A 20,482-nucleotide genomic window follows, 5' to 3' on the forward strand; every position below is an offset into this window, starting at 1 on the left:
ATATACCCTGAGAAAACCATAATTCAAAGAGAGTTATGTACCAAAATGTTCATTGCAGCTCTATTTACAATAGCCCGGAGATGGAAACAACCTAAGTGTCCATCATCAGATGAATGGATAAAGAAGATGTGGCAAAAAAAAAAAAAAAAAAGAAGATGTGGCACATATATACAATGGAATATTACTCAGCCATAGAAAGAAACGAAATTGAGCTATTTGTAATGAGGTGGATAGACCTAGAGTCTGTCATACAGAGTGAAGTAAGTCAGAAAGAGAAAGACAAATACCGTATGCTAACACATATATATGGAATTTAAGGAAAAAAATGTCATGAAGAACCTAGGGGTAAGATAGGAATAAAGACACAGACCTACTAGAGAATGGACTTGAGGATATGGGGAGGGGGAAGGGTAAGTTGTGACAAAGCAAGAGAGAGGCATGGACATATATACACTACCAAACGTAAGGTAGATAGCTAGTGGGAAGCAGCAGCATAGCACAGGGAGATCAGCTCGGTGCTTTGTGATCACCTGGAGGGGTGGGATAGGGCGGGTGGGAGGGAGGGAGACTCAAGATGGAAGAGATATGGGACCATATGTATATATATAAAACTGATTCATTTTGTTGTAAAGCAGAAACTAGCATACCATTGTAAAGCAATTATACTCCAATAAAGATGTTAAAATTTTTTTTTTGATAGCTCTTGACATATTGCACATTTGTTGTCCCAGCATAATGGAGTGCTTGCTTCCCTCCATCCTTGGCAAAACACAGTGTGTGAACACATGCTGGTTTGTGCCGTTGTGTTTTGTAAAATTGGCATTGCTATGATTATGAGGGAGACAGAGTAGCTTTTCAAATATATAAAATGTCACTTTCTGAGTTGCCTGTGAACTGTTTGCTCAGGCCCATTTCTCTTTGGGTTGTTGGTCTTTCGCTCATTGGGAGGGGATATTTGTTCATTCCTTCTTTAAGGCTGTTCTGGAGAATCTCATCACCAGCCAGGTTCAGAGAAGCTGTGAGGTTCTCACAGCACCCGATGCCCGTTTTTTTCCAGCTGATATACCAGAAGGAAAGCACCCGCCCTGCCCAAGGTAACTAGTGGCAGCCCAAATTACCCAGAATAAGAACAGCATATTAGGCTGATATCTTACTCGTGTAAAATAAGTCACCACTTCAAAGAAATTCCACGTTTATTATCTCATCTAGTCATTACCACAACACAGTGAAGTGGGTGGGACTGGTGACATTTTTCTCATTTTACAGCTTTGGCCTTATGGGAAATGAACGCCCCACCATCCTACTCACTTCCAAAAGACCAAGGCTGCGCGGAGACATAGCAGTGATAATAGCTAACATGCAATGAGCATTTACTGCGTGCCAGACATTTTTCTAAGCATTTTATGTATATTAAGCCAATTCACCCTCACAGTTACTCCCTGAGATAGCATGGCAGTCATTTGCGCTGCTCACCAAATACCTCCCAGTCTTCCAGACACATGGTAGAATTTCACTTCCCTGCCCCTTGGAGTGAGGCGTGGCCACTTGCTTTGACGGACGAAGTGTGAGCAGAAGAGACATATGTCACTTCCTAGAGAAGCTTTAGCAGCTTCATGGTAAAGGGTATGATTCAATGTGCCCTTTGCCATGGAAACCACCAATGTTTCAGGGAGTGGCTATTCCATCAGTCTAGGTCTTGGAGTGGGGATGGTGCAGAGCTGAGCCCCAGCCATCCCGTAACGGACATGTAGCATGAACATACAATTAAGCATTTGTGTGTTCAGCCATTGAGACTTTGGAGTGGTTTATTTTATTACCAGAGCACAACCTATCCTGACTGATACAAATAGGCGAGAGTATTATCCTTATTTTATGGAGGATGGAAATGAGGTCTGCAAGATTAGGTTAGCTTATCCAAGGTCACGTGAGAACCAGGATCAAATCCCATTGCTCAGGTGTAGAATCTGTGCTCTTAAACACTTGGTTCTACTGACTGCTTAGTCATTCTGCCCCCAATACTGCCAGAATAATGACAATAGCTAATACTAGATGAATGCTATGTGCCAGTCCCCAAAACACTTCCTGGATGAATGAATGAATAAGTGAATCAACGACTGAATGCAAGAACTCCAGTCCAAGAACCAAGTGGGGCATAGCAGTGGCAGCTTAGGCCCCTTTCTGGAATTGGGGTCCTGAGTAGCAGTCCACTTGCAGGCCCCTCAATCATTACTCTGGAGTTATACTTTTTGTTGTTGCTATTTCTGTTTCATAGACACTCTCAGATCATTCCTGTTTGACAGCCTGTGAACCATAGAGTCAGGAGATTGAGTTTCAAGTTTCAACTTCTCATGAGCAGTGTGAGCTGGGCAAGTTACTTACAGCCTCTCCACATATCAACTTCCTTATCCATTCAATGGAGTTGATAGTAATAATGCTAACTCATAGAGCTGTTGAGAGAATTAAATGAGATAATACACAATGCCTGGGTTATTAAACGTACCTGTTATTATAATACTAATACTAGCAGTTAACATTTGTTGCTAATGGTAACTCAGGGATGCCACATTCTGTTGCCAAGATTCAGACCCTGTGACTCCCCTCCCCTTCCCCCCAACCCCAGATGGGCAGGGACGTACCAGCAATTGGGCAAGTTGCGGGTGATGCTGGCCTGGGTGTTCGACCCAAACTTCATGTAGCCCAGTGTCCCCAGGCAGATGTAGAGGACGATGACAAGGGACATCCCGAAGTACAGAACAAAAGAAAACTGTTGTGGATGCTTCATCTGGTTTTTGAGAGACAGAACCTAGAAATGAAAGGAGGTTGAGAAAGAAAAGGTAGAAAGAAAGCTAGCAGGTTCCCCCACAAGCACAGACATCCTTCACCAGGCAGCCCAGAGTCAGGAAGGGGCCACACCCCCTTTCATCTTCTCCCACATTTTCTACAGCCAGGAGTGCCCCACTCCATCTGGCCTGATGGTAAATTCTCACTCAGTCTTCAAGGTTTGGTGTGGTGTATGGGGCAGGTGGCACCCTGTAAATGGGTACTGACTTTCCCTTCCACCAGGAGAAGATCATATTCTGCACTTTTCATAAATACTACTATTTAGACACCTAGACCAATGACTGGCTTTCATAGAGAGCACTGGGGACCATTCCCTCAAACCCTACACCCATCTTACCATACCGACGCCTTCAAACGTGAAGATGGCTGTACCGAAGAACAGCAAGAAAGTCTTCCAGCTTGCCATCAAGGGTAGGTTCCTGGGATCTGGAATCTCCTGAAAGGAAGTAGAAGAAGGGCATTCATTTTGCCAAGGCGGAGAAGTCTCCCCACATCTGGTAGAGAGCTGGGCTTGCCCGACGTCAACAGAGACAGTGTTAGAAGCACCCATGAGGTATCTACAGCTGAGTCAGCCTTCTCATTTTTTAAACAAGTTACTTATTTTTATTGTGGTAAAATATACATGGCATAAAAGTTACCATTTTAAACACTTTTAAGTGTATAATTCAGTGGCATTAAGAGCCTTCACATTGTTGTACAACCATCACCACATTCCATCTCCAGAACTTTATCATCATCCCCAGCCGAAACTCTGCACCCATTAAATAATAACTCCCTATTACCCAGCCCACTGGTAATCCCTATTCGACTTTCTGTCTTTACGAATTTGACTATTCTAGGTACCTCTTACAAGTGAAATCATATAATATTTGTCTTTTTGTGGCTGGCTTATTTCACTAAGCATAATGTCCTCAAGGTTCATCATGTTGTAGCATAAATCAGAATTTCATTCCTTCTTAAGGAATACATTGTATATATTTACATTTTGATTTACCACATCTTTACATGTGGTGAAAATGGAACCCGGGGAGAAGAAGGGAACTGCCCAAGGCCACTCTGCAAGTGAGTGGCACAGCCCAGATAAGAATTCAGGTCTTCTGTTTCCCAGTTCTCTAATACCTCTTTCCCATCACTTCTCTCGGAGCCGTGAAGTCTTCTGGCTGGCACAGTAGCTATCACAGATCTAGAGGGAATGATTATTTTAATAGACTCCTGTGGGAAGAATAATGTCTACTTCCTAATCCCTGGAACCTTGAATATGTTACATTACATGGCAAAGGAGAATTAAGTTTTCAGACTGAATTAAGGTAGCTAATCAAGCTAATTTTATTTATTTATTTATTTATTTAGTTCACAGTATTATATATTTGAGAAGAAATTATTCCTAAGAGATTCATGTCGTCCCTTGAGATAAATGGGAATTTCCAGATATTTCAAATCCAAGTTTGGGAATACAATTGGGAGAGTACGAAAATGATAAAGGGAAAAAAACTCTTGGACATCAGAGTTATCACAAAACTTAAAGGTGAGTTACGTGAATTGTGTAGAGTCAAAATCAAAGTAGAAATTCCAAGAAAAATAGAAGAGGCATGTTCTACTTCCACAATCTGACCAAAGACTGGCAACACTGGGCTCAGGCTTTGAGCTCTGCTATCACAGGCACTTCTTAAGCCCTTAGGACAATAGGACCTTTTATAGTTTCTTTTCCAAAGAGCAATTTCAGGCCCCTCTTTAAGTCTTTATCTCTCAGACTAGATGGAGGAGTTCAGCATGGGTGTGATCACAGCGTACATCACTGAGGCTACTGCACTTGAATGTGAGCCGTGAGCAGCAGCAGAGCTACTGTACACTCCTATGCCTGTACAATAAAATAAGGAGACAACTGAGAGGTGAGATGCACAGGTGGATAATGCTTTATACTTCCGCTGAAGCTAATTTTAAAATAACGAGATTCTCCTGGATTACCTGGGTAGATTCAATGTAATCACAAGGGACTTTAAAAGTGGAAGAGAGAATCGGAAGAGAGAACCAGAGATGGCAGCATGAGAAAGACTTGGCCTGACATTGCTGGTTTTGAAGAGGGAAGTGGGCCATGAGCCAAGGCATGAGGGCAGCTTCTAGAAGCCAGAAAAAGCAAAGAAACAGATTCTCCCCACAAGCCTCCAGAAAGAAATGCAGTCCTGCCCAGTGAGACTTCCAGAACTCTGAGATAATTTTGTGCTGTTTGAAGTCACCAGATTTATGGTAATTTGTCACAGCAGGAAACTAATACAACCCCAGAGACTTTCAAAGAAATGAAACTATAATGGTGACATTTCAGGGCCTGTAATGATAGCAAAGCATGGGCTTGGGAGGCAAAATGACTGTAATTAGTGGAAAAATTACTTTCTGTTTATCAGTTTTCTTGTCTGTGGACTGAGGATAAAGTAGTATTACTTCCAAAATAGCATCATTGTGAAGATTTAATCTATGTAAAGAATTTGGCACAAAGTAAATCGAATTCCTTTATCATCCATGTATCCCTTGTCAACCTATCACTGCTACAATTTTGGTTGGTTATTTGATTGAGATTTATTACCCCAAGTGATTGTAACCTCCATGAAAGCAGACACCTCATCAATTTTACTTACTACTGAATCCCCACCCCTTGCACAATGCCTGGGTCATAGAAGCTATCAATAACTATTTGTTGAAGACCCATTGTCCAGTGTGACGATAATGATGATGATGGTGACTAGCTTTTATAGCTTGACGGGCAGGTGTTCACGGACATCATTTTGGCAGGGGCTGCTCAGAGCAGGAGGTTACCTTCCTCAGTCTCATCTGCCCATGACAACAGTGACCCTCCCCAAGGGTCTCAGAAGCCCTGGACACTGACCCCCTTCTGTGGTAGTTTTGGGCACAGACCTGCACGATATACTCAAAGATCAGAGCCATGCTCCACAGGGTGGTGATACTGGCCAGTGTTGAGAAGACGGACAGCACCCTGAGGTTCTGGATAAACACCAGTAGGATCAGAAAGGGCAGGATTGCCAGCATGTAGAAACGAATGTCCAGGGTGGGGGTCAGCACCAGGATCTTCCTGGGTTGGCAGGTGTTGGAGGTCACGTAGGCTTCTTCCACCATCTGATGTGGAACACAAGGAAGGGCAGTGTAGTTAGAGGTGCCACATTAACACAAGATGCCATTAAGTTTCAATTTCAGATAATTAACAGGTAACATTTTAGTAAAAGTATGTCCTAAATATTACATAAGGACATACCTGTACTGTAGTAAAAAAAAAATATGCTGCTTATCTGAAATTCCAATTTAACTGGGTGTCATATATTTTTATTTGCCAAATCTGGTAACCCTAAACCGTAGTACCCATGACTGTGACAACCAGAAACCCTTAGAATCATCAAATCTCAAGCCTGAAGGGTCCTTTTGTTATCTAGTCAAGCTCTTCTTCCGTACCAAATGGTTTTCTTTTAAACATCCAGAGAATAGGAATTGATTACACAGGAATATCTTCTTCAACTTTAGATAGCCCTAAAAGTTAGAAAGTTCTGAATAGTGAGCAAAATCTGTCTGCTTGAATATTCCATCTATAATGCCTTTCATAGTTCTGGCTGTTTGAGTGCACAAAAACAAGTATGCTTCCTTTATTCCATGAAACCAAGAAAGAATGCTGTGATTGATTTATAATGCCTGTTGGGAATGCAATGAAGGCAATGTTGCAACTTGTTTGCCTTAATTTAAGTCGTCTACATGACAACCTTGAGCTGCCTAAAGAAAAGCTCACCAACACTTTTCAGGCTAAAAATTCTCAATTATTTCTGGTTGGACAGGATTGCAAGCCTCTCTTTCCGTCCTGGTTACACTCCTCAGATGTTGCTTCGGCTTCCCTATGATCCGTTTAAAGAGTGATTCCCAGGACTGAAAGAACTCCCAAGTGTAGTCTGACTAGGGAGTAGAAATGAAGCCCTCTCTTCCCATGATCCAAAAACTATAATTTTGCAATGCAACCCTAGCAGCAGGAGGTCTGCTTTCCCCCCCCTCTGCCCAGAAGGGGCCTCTTTACCTGTTGTAAATTGTCTGCCATAAACATAAAATAAACACTGCAGAAGCCCAATTGGGTGATGATTAATAAAAAGCTGACAGTGTACCTGAGAAGGAAAACAAGAGGCAGACAGAGGGAGAAACAAATTATTTTTAAATGCATTTTTTGAGACAATTATTTCTTTTACTATTTTTAGTATTTCCTCATTTTTTAATTTTGAAAAATTTGAAGTCCACAGTAAAAGTTGAAAGACTAGTATAATTAACATCCATATACTCTTTAACTAGATATACTGATTGCTAAAATTTAGCCCTAACTGCATTAAATATGTATGGATGAATGTGTTTATCCACACACACACACACACACACACACACACACACACACACGTGCATTTTTTCAGGACTACTTGAAAATTAATTGCAGATATTATAACACGTCAACCCTAAAGACCATAACATAGTCCTCCCTTAGGACTATGATGTCCAGAAAATCAACTTCAATATACTCAGATATATAGTCTATATTTTAAATAACCCAATTCTCTCCAAAGTATCTTTTATAGCTGTTTTAAAACTTTTTTTGATTCAGAATCTAATCATGCTTCATATATGGCATTCGGCTATGTTTGTTTAGTATTTTTTTTCAGGTAGAGCTGCCCTGTACATATACACCTTTTTTGTTTCCCATGGCATTGGCTTTTTGGGAAGAGTCTAAGCCATCTGTCTTGTAGAATGTCCCACATCGTGGACTTAAGTGACTGTTTCCTCATGAGTCAGAGAAGCAAGCACACACACAGGTGATACTGTGTACTTGTGTGTCATCACATTGGGAGGCACAGGATGTCCACTGTGATGGCGAATGCTAAGCCTCTCTATTGAAAGTGTACATTTCCTACATTGCAACCTGGAGGTAAGAACTTTGAGATGCCACGAATAGCCTATCCTCCTCAACCCAAGGGTTTTAACATTCATTGACGATCCTTGCTGAATCAGTTATTTCACTGGTGGTCGCAAGGTGGTGATTTTCTAGTTCTGTCATTTCATCTAAGTTTATTAGCTAACGTCTAAGAAAGATATATTCTCCTTTCCTCTTTTTTTATCATAGGAAATTCAACTAATTATTCTCTATTTAATATATTAAACTCTGTTATTGTCGTTATTCTTTTGGATTCTTAAATTGTCCCGTATTTGGAGATGCATTTATTTATTTACTTTAATAAATTTATTAATTTTATTTAGTTTTCACTGCGTTAGGTCTTCCTTGCTGTGAGCGGGCTTTCTCTAGTTGCGGTGCGCAGGCTTCTCATTGCGGTGGCTTCTCTTGTTCTGGAGCATGGGCTCTAGGCGTGTGGGCTCAGTAGTTGTGGTGCATGGGCTTAGTTGCTCCGCGGCATGTGGGATTCTCCCGGACCAGGGCTTGAACCCATGTCCCCTGCATTGGCAGGCAGATTCTTAAACACTGCGCCACCAGGGAAGCCCTGCATTTATTTTTTAAGAGAACAAAAATATGTTCCTCTGCTTAGGTTCTAAGGTTTAGATCCATGTTTTTCAAGACTGGGTTGTAGTAACCATTGCATCAGAATCATCTGAGGTTTATGGTAAGAATACAGAGTCCTGGCTCTCATATCAGCCTATTGAGTCAGAAGCTTGGCAGTGTCATGTGAGACTTCAGAATAGGGATGTTTTTTCTCTTTATTGTTGAGATTTTCAAACATACATGAAAACAATGATAATAATTCCATGACTCCTCGTGTGCTCATCCCAGGTTCAACAATTAACTTTTTGCCAATCCTCTTCCATCTATTCCTTCACCCCCACTGCACACAACTTATTTTGTTGGTGTATTTGAAGCGAACTGGAGATGTCAAGTCATTCCACCCGTAAATAATTCAGTATGCAGCTTTAATGGGCAAGAATTTAAATAAAATATAACCATCATGTCCTTAATCACCCCTTACAAAACTAACTATAATTTCTTATATCACTTAATATTCCATCCATAGTCAGATTTTTCCAATTTTTTCAAAAATGTCTATTTCACAGTTGGTTTCTAAACAAGTCTATTCATTGCATTTTGTAATTAAGTCTCAAGTTTTTTAATCTGCTATATTCTCCTTGCCTTATTTATTTTTTCTCTTGCAACTTTAATTTTTTTTGTTGGTGTTGAAGATACCAGAAAATTGCCCTGTAGTATGTTTCACTTTCTAGATTCAGATGATGAATTCATAATGTCATTTATCTTGTTCTTCTATCCCCTGTGTTTCCTGTAAACTGATATTAGATCTAGTGGTTTGATAAGACTGAGGTTCTTCATTTATCTTTCTGGCAAGGGTATTTCAGAGGTGGTTCTCTGTACTCCCTACTGTATCCTATTATAAGACACATCATGTCCACTTGTCCCATGTCTAGACATGAGTCGATGACTACATGGGGTCAGGTGATGCCACTGTATTCTTGCTTTATAGTTTTCCAATGACCTTTCACAATGAGCATCAATTGATGACTGTTGCTTATGTGGAATAGGTAATTTTTAATCAAACTCCCCAGGTATTTCTTAGCATACTAAAAATTACAAATCATTCGTTTAAATAAAATAGTTTCCCAATTCTTTCTCAGCTGCTGGGTCTCCAGAGAAATGGCACAGTATTGTGGATGAGAGCTGAATGTTCTGGATTTCAGTCCTTGCTCTGATCCCTGGGTAACTTGAGCAGCCTTACTATTCTATCTGTCTTCATTTTCCTCTACTTGAATAGGCATGGATATAGTGATCTCCAAGGAGCCTTCCTGCCTGAAAGTTTTATTCAGGGTGTCATCAGAAGCTGATAAATCTTCGTGAGAAAGGATGGACAATTGCGAGATCTCTATTATTACTGCCCCGTGCCTTTCCTGTCTGACAATCAGAGTGACTCCTGATTGGGAGATCAGTGACCTACTGACATTCCCAAGAGAGGAGCTGCAGGAAGGATCTTGGCAGGTGAGGGACTAACTCCTGAGGGGCTCTGCTGGGAAAGCCTAACATGTTAGGTGCTTGGTCAAAACTCTGCTTCACCAGTATCTATACCTGTGACCTTGGACACATTATTCTGTCTCTGTGAGCCTTTATCACCATATTTCCTCCCAATAAAGATATACCTGCCTACCTCACAAGGTCATAGAGATGATCAGAGGAGATCAGACAGAGAAGAGCATTCTGTACACCATAAACTTTTTATCCAGCGAGGGTTACAACCTAAATGTTCACCATTAAGGGAAGGACTAAATAAAACCACAGGATCGGGCTTCCCTGGTGGCGCAGTGGTTGGGGGTCCGCCTGCCGATGTGGGGGGCACGGGTTCGTGCCCTGGTCCGGGGGGAACCCCCATGCCGCGGAGCGGCTGGGCCCGTGGGCCGTGGCCACTGAGCCTGCGCGTCCGGGACCTGCGCTCTGCAATGGGAGGGGCCACGACAGTGAGAGGCCCGCGTACCAAAAAAAAAAAAAAAAAAACCACAGGATCCATCTATACTGGGGAAACATCGTGAGCCTTGCAAAATAATGAGGTCAATCTCTATGTCCCAATGTGGAAAGAAATTAATCATATTATTAGATGAAAGAGCAAATTTGCAAAAAATATTCCAATTAATATACAAGAAAATACAAAACAAAATATATATTTCCATTTGTACACATATATACAGAGAAAAAGTACATGCAGAGAAAAAGTCTAGAGGAATGTTAACTAACTAGATATCAGTGATTACTTCTTGGGTGAAGAGTGGGATGGGGGATGGAGCTACCAGGGGAGATTCTCTATATTGTTCAATAGTTTTCAACAAGAACATATTCATTTAAAACTTGTGTTACTAGAAATAAAGAAAAAACAGGTGAGGATTATTATTATTGTTGTTGTTATTACTACTACTACTGTGACATCTATGACTACTACCTTCCCCACACTGAGTGGGTCCTCAGCCAGGCACTTGGGCAGGTTTCGAGGCTGTACATCATGGCCTCTCCATAGTTCACAAAAGTCTTTTGCAGTCTAGGGAAAGGACAAGCAATGAATAACTTAAAACATTTTTTTTTAAAGTACAATGTACTTCTAAAGTGAGTAATTATTATATATTCATGTATTAATATGGGACATTCTGGTAATTTTCTAGCAAATTATACTAGTATAATTTTTATACTATTTTTATAATGGTATACTTTTAAAAGTTTCAGAATTCTGCCTTTTTTGTGTAGTTCTCTTTTTTAACACTAATATTTAAGTGGATATTATTATTATTATTTAGGTAGACAGTAGCTGTGAATTGATTAGGTCTGCAAACAAGGGCAGAGAGGATACGAAAGTTGTGAGGTGTGCACACCTGGTTAGAGGGAGGAGAAGGGAGGGGGACGGGGTATGAGTATGGCCAAGACAGTGGTTCTGTCTTTTCTGGACTTACATTCCCTTCTTCCCACTGTTGAGGGTGTTGGAACATTTGGGATGCTTGCCCTGGACCAGACACCATGCAAAGGTAATCTTTAGCCTCCTGCCCAGCACCCCTATAGGATGTGACACCCCAGTTCCAGCCTATCCCTCTTCCTTCATCCCTCCTTCCCTAGGTGGCCCTTCCTAAGGGACAGGAAGGCCCTGCTGAGGACTGTCAACAGAGCAAGTGGGAGCAAGTTGCCCAGGTTCCTGGAGTTAATTGCATGACTCAGGGGAGTAGCTTGGAGAGGGAAAGGGCCCCAGGCTTGTCAGGGACTAGGGTTTAAGTCCCAACACACCCCCTTAGATGGCTGGGAGACCTTGAGCAAGTCTCTTGATACTTCCAGGCTTCAGTTTTTTTACATACAGTCTGGGTTTTGGGGAGGAGCCAGTAAGAGATGAATATGGTGACGCACTGAGGACACGGCATGATGCTTCTGTTTTTATTATTACTCAGTGTGCTTGGCATATGAAATATAGACGAGGTCACATTGCATAGGACTGGCAAATACATTACTCTGAGGATTGCAAATTCAAAAGCAATGGGGATCAGAAAGGTATCAGTAATGTGGTGAGAAGTGCTGGATATGAGACAGAATAGGGGATAGTGGAGACAGTATCCTAGGCTCTGGTACAGGTCTTGCTCCAAAAGGAGTTGATCAGGATGTGGCTCCAGCTGAATGATGAAGGAATGAAGCCGCAGAGGTGGCAGAGTGTCTGACTGGCAAGAAGGTACAGATTTTTTTTATGTGAAATCTACAGGTTTTTAAACACTGGCAAAAAACAAAAAACCAAGGGACTTCCCTGGTGGTGCAGTAGTTAGGACTCTGTGCTCCCAATGCAGGGGGCCTGGGTTCGATCCCTCATCGGGAAACTGGGTCCCACATGCATGCTGTAACTGGGAATTCACATGCCACAACTAAGGAGCCCATGGGCCGCAACTGAGGAGCCCGCCTGTTGCAACTAAGACCCAGCACAGCCAAATAAATAAATAAATAATTTTAAAAACCCAGTAGAAGTCCTCCCAAATATATCTGAAAACCATTGTCAGCTCTTAGGCCATGGGTCTATAACCTCTGTTAGAGAAAAAAAAAAAAAGGAAAAACAAATAATCAAAAGCAAAAATCAGGAAAAGGTTGTCATAAATGACAGAGATGTTGGAAACCTGCACGGTGATAAAATGGTCCTGGCAGGCTTGAGGGAAGAAAAAGATTTGCAGATAGGTTAAGGGGTAGAGTCAGACAGGTCTTAGAATACTGGCTCTGCCTCTTCCTAGCTGTGTGACCTTGAGCAAGGCATTTAACTCACCTAAGCTTCAGTTTAATCATCTATAAAATGGGAAAAATAGTGCCTACCATAAAATTTTACTGTAAGGAATAAATAAAAGAAGACTTGCAAAGCTCTTGCCATGTACCTGGCACAATGTAATTGTGCAATAAATTTAATTGCTGAATGAGTAAATGCTCTTAACAGTGTTTCGTGGGCTGGAAAGTACCACACAAGTTAGGTGTGATTGATATATACTCCAGATGCACCTATTTGGGTTATGATAATTTGACTTTATGAGGAGCTTCATTTAATATCCCTACTTTGACTCATGAGGACTTTCTCCACATCTATGAGGACATATTTAGATTTGCCTGCCTTGGGAGAAGCTGAGCCCTGTGGACAGAAAGCCATAATCCTATCAGCTGTAAAGAATTGCTAATCACCATGAATTGCTAGTTTATAAATATGAAATTTTCAGCATTGTTTGTTTTCACTGCATTTGTCTTTTCCTTCTGGAATTTTGTTTTGCATTACAGTTTTAAATATATAAACGTTGAGTGTTATATGTATACTTTATTAGGGATTGAAGTGAATGACCCCTGTATTAGGGATATCCCTAATATCCCTGTGAGCTATTCATCTCATTGTTAACTATGTTTTTTTTTTTTTTTTTTAACTATGTTTTTTTACTGTTACTAACTTGTCCCAAGAAGGGTTTACCTGGAAGAAATTCCCCTTCGAAGGTGTATGTATTGGAGTTGGGGGGAGATGGGAGTGGGGAGATTAAGAGGAAAAGAAAGACATCTTAAGTATCTCGCATATTCATGAATATGTATGACACATTTGCATCCTTCATCCCTTTTGATTTCTCTAGATAGGGATATTTGGGCTCAGAGAGTTCAGGAGATTCGCAAAGTTGTCCAGCTAGCTAGCAGCAGAGTTGGGTCCAGACCTAGGAGTTCCCGGCTGGGATTTTAATCACTCCCTCCACCGCCTTTGCAGTATCTAGAGGAGCAGGGGTGGTGGCCTGGAGAGGGGGCCAGCTAATTGGGTCAGCGATCCAGGGAAACTTAGCACACCCTGAGATGGAACCCGGCACCAAGTGACAGAGAAGCAGGACTCTCACCTCTGACTTAGGCAATGAGCACAGTTCAACAGGATGACCATGCAGTGCACAGTGAGGATCCCGATGGCAAGCAGGCTGAAAGGACCGACCTGGAGGGGAAAGGAGATGTGGGCACAGTGAGCCACAGGTGGATTGCTCCCATACCTGGCCCTCTCCCTGCCTGGGTGCTAGGGTCCCTCTCATAATAGAGATTTAGGGATGAGAGCTCCTGCCTGAATGTCCTTGTGCCCCCAGATGCTCTGGCCTGAATACCCTTCTTGGCATCACTGAAAAGTGGCTGCCCAACCTGTGCTACAATACTTCCAGTAACAGAGAGCTCACTACCTCCCAGACAGCCCATGCCTTTCCTCATCGGCCTTTAGTTCCGCTTCTAGATCTCTCATTCCTTCTCACATCCCAGCCCTTACCTCCTCCAAGATTCTTGAAGACCAAGGTTCCTTTTAGGGATCGGCTTCCTTCCTTTAGTACAAAGTTATCAAAAGGGGCACTACTGATATTTTGGGCCAGCTGATTTTTGTTGCTGCAGGGGGCTGTCCTATACATTGTGGGATATTTAGCAGCACCACTGGCCTCCACCCACTGGATTTCAGAAGCACTCCCTCCCCCTCCTCTCCAAGTTGTGGCAACCAAGAATGTCTCCAGACATTGTAAATGTCTTTGGGTAAGGGGGGTGCAAAATTACCCTCAGTTGAGAATCACTGCTCTCGTATGTCTACTTTCCATGTCCCTTTTATTTTTATAACTAAAAATTATATGCATTTAAGGTGAACAACATGATTTGATATACATACACAGAGAAATGATGACTAGAGTCAAGCTAATGAACAAGTCTCCTCCTCACGGTCTCCATTTTTTTTATGTGTGATGAGATTAAAAAGCAGGGCTCATCATTCATCATTATCTCCCAGATGTGATCACAACAGCACAGAGCAAAGAGGGACTCTCTCACCCTCTTTGTGCTGGACACCTGTGACTTTATAGATGTGACCTGTGCTAATATCACAAAGAAATTTGAGAGATGAAGAGCACCACTAGATTGCACCAGGATGTAGCCTCCCTATAGCAGAGACTCTTTTGTCTTGTTTATATCTATATTCCCAGGGCTTAAGAATAGTAGGTGCTCAATATATATTTCTCAAATGAATCATGATTACAGGTTCTGATGGGAGATGGAGGGTAAAGAAATCACCTAATAAGTCTTTGGAACCAAAAATCAAAGGATAAAAGAGTTATCTTAAAAAGCAAAGACCACACTGGCAAAGAGAATTTGGTTGAGGGCCATGTGGTAATAATGCTCTTCAGAAGTTCTAGAACCCTGAGAATTCTAAAGGGGAACTTCCCATCTCTGGGTTGCAACTGATTCAGATTGGAAGTCATGTCAGTAGCCAGGGTCTCAATGTGACTTTTTTAGACATGAGGGCCACTTTGCAGGCCTGGAGAGAAGGAGAAATTCGTTTCCACTAAATGGCAATAATCTATCTATTCAATTCCATGGACACAAACTGGGACTTCAAGTGTGCCAGTCTCTATAGCAGGTATTGTGGGGAGGTGTAAAGATGAATTAGAGAGTACCTGCCCTCAGAGCTTTCAGGTAAGTGAGGAAGATAGGTATTTTTCAAAATAAGCATGTTTCATCTTTGTAAGTGCTGGGAGGATTCCAGGTTAGGTAGATATAAGTTCTAGAAAAACACAAGGTGAAGGAATTTTAATCGGAAACAGTCAAATTTTACAGAGGAGGTGGAGTTCAAAAGACAGAAATAAGGGCTTCCCTGGTGGCGCAGTGGTTGAGAGTCCGCCTGCCGATGCAGGGGACACGGGTTCGTGCCCCGGTCTGGGAGGATCCCACATGCCGCGGAGCGGCTGGGCCCGTGAGCCATGGCTGCTGAGCCTGCGCATCCGGAGCCTGTGCTCCACAACGGGAGAGGCCACAACAGTGAGAGGCCCGCGTACCGCAAAAAAAAAAAAAAAAAAAAAAAAAAAAAGACAGAAATAAGGGAGGAGGTAACAGCATAAGCAAGAAGACAGAGGTGGGAGGGCACAGGAAGTGTCAGGGGATTGGTAGAGAATTCGTTATCCTCATCTTCCAAGCCACTTTCTCACCATCAATCACAAACAGGAGTCACACACTCAAATGCCTGGCGGGGCCAGGCTGCTGATATAAATGAATGAAATAACAAGGATATAATCCTAGGGAGCTGGGAGAACTGTGGCAAAGTAGATTCTGCATCAGTATGCGAGTATGGTGAGTCTTTAAGACCAATAGTGGGGAAGGGGAACTGGATGGAGGTGGTCAAAAGGTACAAACTTCCAGTTACGAGATAAAAGGTACTGGGGGTGTATTGTACAACACAATGACTGTAGTTAACACTGCTATATGGTATATTTGAGAGTTGCAAAGAGAGTAGATCCTAAAAGTTTTCATCACAAGGAAAAAACATCTATTTTTGTAACTCTATGGGGAGATGGATGTTAACTAAATTTATTGTGGCAATCATTTTGTAGTATACGTATGTCAAGTCATTATGCGGTACACCTTAAATTTATACAAAGCTGTATGTCAATTATATCTCAATAAAACTGGAAAAAAAAAAAAAAAAGAATGGCTTGTCTCCTCCAGGCATGCTCCACTTAGCTCTGGGTTGGCTCCAGTGGACTGATGCCAATAGGCTCATTTCCTATTCCAAAGGGTGACTCCCTAAGCAATAGGCTTATTGCCCATTGATAAACAGTACTAAGGCCTTAGGGACCCACCAACCCTTTCCCCCAAATGGGTAGACCTGGTCCCCATTGCACAGGTCCATCTTACCAATAAGCCGGCATTTTTCACGGCCAGAGGAAGTCCCAGGAGCCCCGTGCCAATGTTGCATTTCAATAAGTGAATCAAGGTTTGCATAATCCTGTAGGGGGAGCATAAGGCAACAAAAGGGTATGTTAGCGGAGGGAAAGGAGACGCAACTGCTCAGGCTTCTTTCAGCCTCTCCAGGCACCCTGTGGTGGGAAGACAAAACCAGATGAAGGAGACTCTGGTTTAACTCTCAGTTCCCAGGATCTGTTCTGGAACCTCTGATCAAGGGCTGGTGCTTGTTCAGGTGACTCAACAAATATTTAACACACACTAGGCTCTAAAGAAAAAGTTAATAACCATTGCTACTATTCTGGATAACTCCCTAGTACCAGTTTATTCATCAATGCATTCAACGATTTCTTTCGTGATACTTGCACTCAAAATGTGTTGAGACCTACTAGATGTTTGGCATTTAGATAGACATGGAAAAAATAAGAAGAATTTTCTCAATTTACAGGTAATTATCGCTGCCCAGTCATTTATTAATTCATTCACTAGAGAAACAACCGTCTGCCACCACATATGGAGTATTTATTGGTTCTAGTTCACTCTTTCATCCATTTACTCAACAATATTCACTGCAAACTTATTCCATGCTATGCACTGGATACAATTTAATAACAGTTGCTAAACGTGCATATAGAACACTTACTATGTGCCTGGCAGGGTGCTAGATATCAGGGTTCTAAATGTTCTCCACACCAGTGCTGGCAGCGCCTGCTCAGGCACCACCAGTCGACTAGGGAGGGGAAATGTGGAACAGGATCTTGAGAAGAGAATCAAAAAGGAATTGAAATGAAAAGTTGTCTGCAAAGGACTGAACTGCGGTAGGACCACTGGATTCTGAGTCCTAGCTCTGCCATTAACCGACTGTGTTTGATCACTATTTTGGGAAGGCCCCTCAGCTGCTTACATCTTCTGTTTGTTCATCTTGACCTGCCTACCTCCCAAGGATATAATAAGAATCAGAAGAGGTAATGACGTAATGAATCTTGGAATTGTGAAGGGCTTCACAGATGTGAGGCATCATCACCATCAACTTCATTATCATCATCATCCTCATCACCACCACCACCTTTGGTTTGGCCTTATGGTGCTCACCTGTTTGAAACGGCTTCCTAAAGAGGAGGCAGAGCTGGGGTGATAGAAAAAAGGCAAGCAAGGGCTGGTTTAAGCAGGTAGTGGGGCCCCCTCCTCCTGTAACAAAAGGTACCTGGAGGAGGTCATTGGAGGCACCTCCTTGTGCAGCCTTTGGACTGTCTGGAGGCAGCCCGGAGGGTGGAAATAAACTGACCAAGGTCACATGGCGAGTCAGGGCTCACGCCTCCTGGTCTTGTCCTGTTGGTTAGGGTGTCAGGGCTGGGTCAGGTTTTGGCATTTCAGTATTGCCCAGGGAGAGGGCTGGGGCTGAGAGAAGACAGTGACTTCCTGCATCTCTGTGAGTTCAGACCTTTCACCTAAGCAAAGGGGGGGGTGGTGGTACAAGCTGTCCCTTCACTTCCAACAGAAATTTATATTTCTTGGTAACTGCAATTTTTGAAAAATATGTCAAAGTCAAAAAAAAAAAACCCACCCTATTTAAAACAATCTTTTGTCAATTCTTTGATAGTAATTTCTCCAAAAGATGTGCCCCCTTCCTGTTCTCCATCCCTCCATCTCTCATTTCTTTCCTACAGCAGCGTCTTGCCCAACCTGATCAAATCTCTTGGGAAGGGTGAGATAAGGGTTTGGAGAAAACATTGCACCTCAGTTAACAGCATCATAGATCAGGGCTATGAGAAGTAAAACACATGTTGGGAGCTCCCAAGGACTTAAAAAAAGTTCCTATTTTTTTTTCCTTGAAAAATGATACATTGTCATTATAAAAGGAAATACTCAAATTCCACCAATTGGAAAAGACTACTTTTAACACTTTAACATTCCTCTAGGCATCCTTACTTGTCTACAAATGCACACAGATTGTACACAAGGAGAACCATTATAATACTGTATTTTAATTTTCTTTATGACTAGTATGTCCTACATATTTTCACACAACCATAGATTTCCTTCATCACTCCTAATGGCTGTATTAGGAGTGATGTGTATCACATATGATACTATGTGTATCATACTTTAAATAATCTCTCGTTGTTTCTCAATTGTCAGTATTACAACCAGATCTGAGGTTAATATCTGGCTTCAATAAAATTATCATTCATACCTGCATTATTATCTCCTTAGGAAAAATTCCTGGAAGTGGTATAACTGATCAAAGGATTTATTTATTTATATTTACTTACGCTTAAAAAGCCCTAAGTAGGGGACTTCCCTGGTGGCGCAGTGGTTAAGAATCCACCTGTCAATGCAGGGGACACAGGTTTGATCCCTGGTCCGGGAAGATTCCACATGCCACAGAGCGACTAAGCCTGTGCGCCACCACTACTGAGCCCGCGTGCCACAACTACTGAAGCCCACGCACCTAGAGCCCGTGCTCTGCAACAAGAGAAGCCACTGCAATGAGAAGCACGCGCACTGCAACGAAGAGTAGCCCCGGCTCGCTGCAACTAGAGAAAGCCCACGTGCAGCAACGAAGACCCAACGCAGCCAAAAAAAAAAAAAAAAAAAAAAAGCCCTAAGTAACACAGTATGAAATTCAAAAGGCAAAACAAACTAAAAAAGAACCCAAAAAAACCTTATGTAGTGAACATAAATGTCTCTTCTATCTCTGCCTCTCAGTCTCCCAATTCTCGTAGCCAGAAGCAGCCACTACGGCCAGTTGTGTGTGTGTGTGTGTGTACTTTAAAAGAAAGCATAGGCCAAATAAGTATTTGTATGTTTTATATAAATATGTGTTAGGATTCGACATATATTACAACATTGCCATCTAGAAAGGTACTAGCTTAATTCTTCCCAAAAGGACATGACAGAGGGCGTTTCCTGACATCCTTTCAACACTGGGTATTGTCATTTACAATCTCTCTATACCATGGATATTATCTGATCTGATTACTAAATAATAGTCTGATTGGCAATACAGCCCTGGGGAAAAGAGCCACGTGTCTGAGTTTATGGGAGTAAAAGTAGGGACATGGGTCTAGGAGGTGAACTTCTATTTCCTGGATGGGTTTGTATGAGGAAGGGAGAGGGAGGCTGGTGGGCGGGGAGAGAGGGAGAGAGGGAGAGGGAGAGAGAGTATGAATGATAGCAGAAGTCGACAGAGAGGCAAGCAGCTTGAAACTAAGTCAGCCTGAGATAGAAAATTGTTGTGGGAATTGAGAAGCTCACGTTGGGGACTTCCCTGGTGGCCCAGGGGTAAGACGCCACTCTCCCAACGCAGAGGGCCCCGGTTTCATCCCTGGTCAGGGAACTAGATCCCACATGCTGCAACTAAGAGTTTACATGCCACAACTAAGAAGTCCGCATGCCACAACTAAGATCCCGGAGCGCCGCAACTAAGACCTGGCACAGGTTAAATAAATAAATTACTTAATTTTAAAAAAAAGAAGCAGCTCATGTTGGGGATGACTCTGCGATTTTGCAAAACCTGTGAAACAGGTGTAATACCCAGAGCCACATGGGTCAAACTTCTTAGATTCTGAAGGTTTCGTCTTTAATCCTCGTGTCTCCTGTTCAATGGGAATAAATGTGTTAAGAAGAGAGACGTAGGAAGTTGTGGCCCAGCTCTGTGAAGGCAGCCGTGCCTGACCTCAGATAGAGGAGGGCCGTGCAGCCACTTACGATAATCCATTGGCTTCCTCTTCAGGACGGACACTCTCTGAAGTGATGCTACTTCTACTCTCCGAGAGTGACTTGGCCCCATCATCCAAGGACTTGGGCTCGCTGTTGTTGTCCCTTGCAAGCAATGAGATCTTCTGCATGGTGGGTAGGTGGTGGTGGCTCAGGGTTAAGGACTGTAACAGCCTT

General features: G+C 42.4%; 1 protein-coding gene across 1 annotated transcript in view; it reads right to left on the bottom strand.

The window, feature by feature from the left end:
- The window catches only part of SLC36A3 (solute carrier family 36 member 3), a 35,200-nt gene extending 14,718 nt beyond the window's left edge, over positions 1 to 20,482 (bottom strand). The window contains exons 1-8 of the mRNA XM_019924764.3: positions 20,297 to 20,482; positions 16,538 to 16,628; positions 13,732 to 13,820; positions 10,809 to 10,904; positions 6,905 to 6,989; positions 5,749 to 5,967; positions 3,179 to 3,277; positions 2,637 to 2,803 (exon numbers count right to left, since the gene is read on the bottom strand). Coding sequence (XP_019780323.1) covers positions 2,637 to 2,803; positions 3,179 to 3,277; positions 5,749 to 5,967; positions 6,905 to 6,989; positions 10,809 to 10,904; positions 13,732 to 13,820; positions 16,538 to 16,628; positions 20,297 to 20,436 — 986 coding nt within the window. The 5' untranslated portion in view covers positions 20,437 to 20,482. The remainder of the gene's footprint in view (positions 1 to 2,636; positions 2,804 to 3,178; positions 3,278 to 5,748; positions 5,968 to 6,904; positions 6,990 to 10,808; positions 10,905 to 13,731; positions 13,821 to 16,537; positions 16,629 to 20,296) is intronic.

Source organism: Tursiops truncatus, chromosome 3, assembly GCF_011762595.2.
Source record: "Tursiops truncatus isolate mTurTru1 chromosome 3, mTurTru1.mat.Y, whole genome shotgun sequence".
Taxonomy (NCBI): Eukaryota; Metazoa; Chordata; class Mammalia; order Artiodactyla; family Delphinidae; genus Tursiops; species Tursiops truncatus.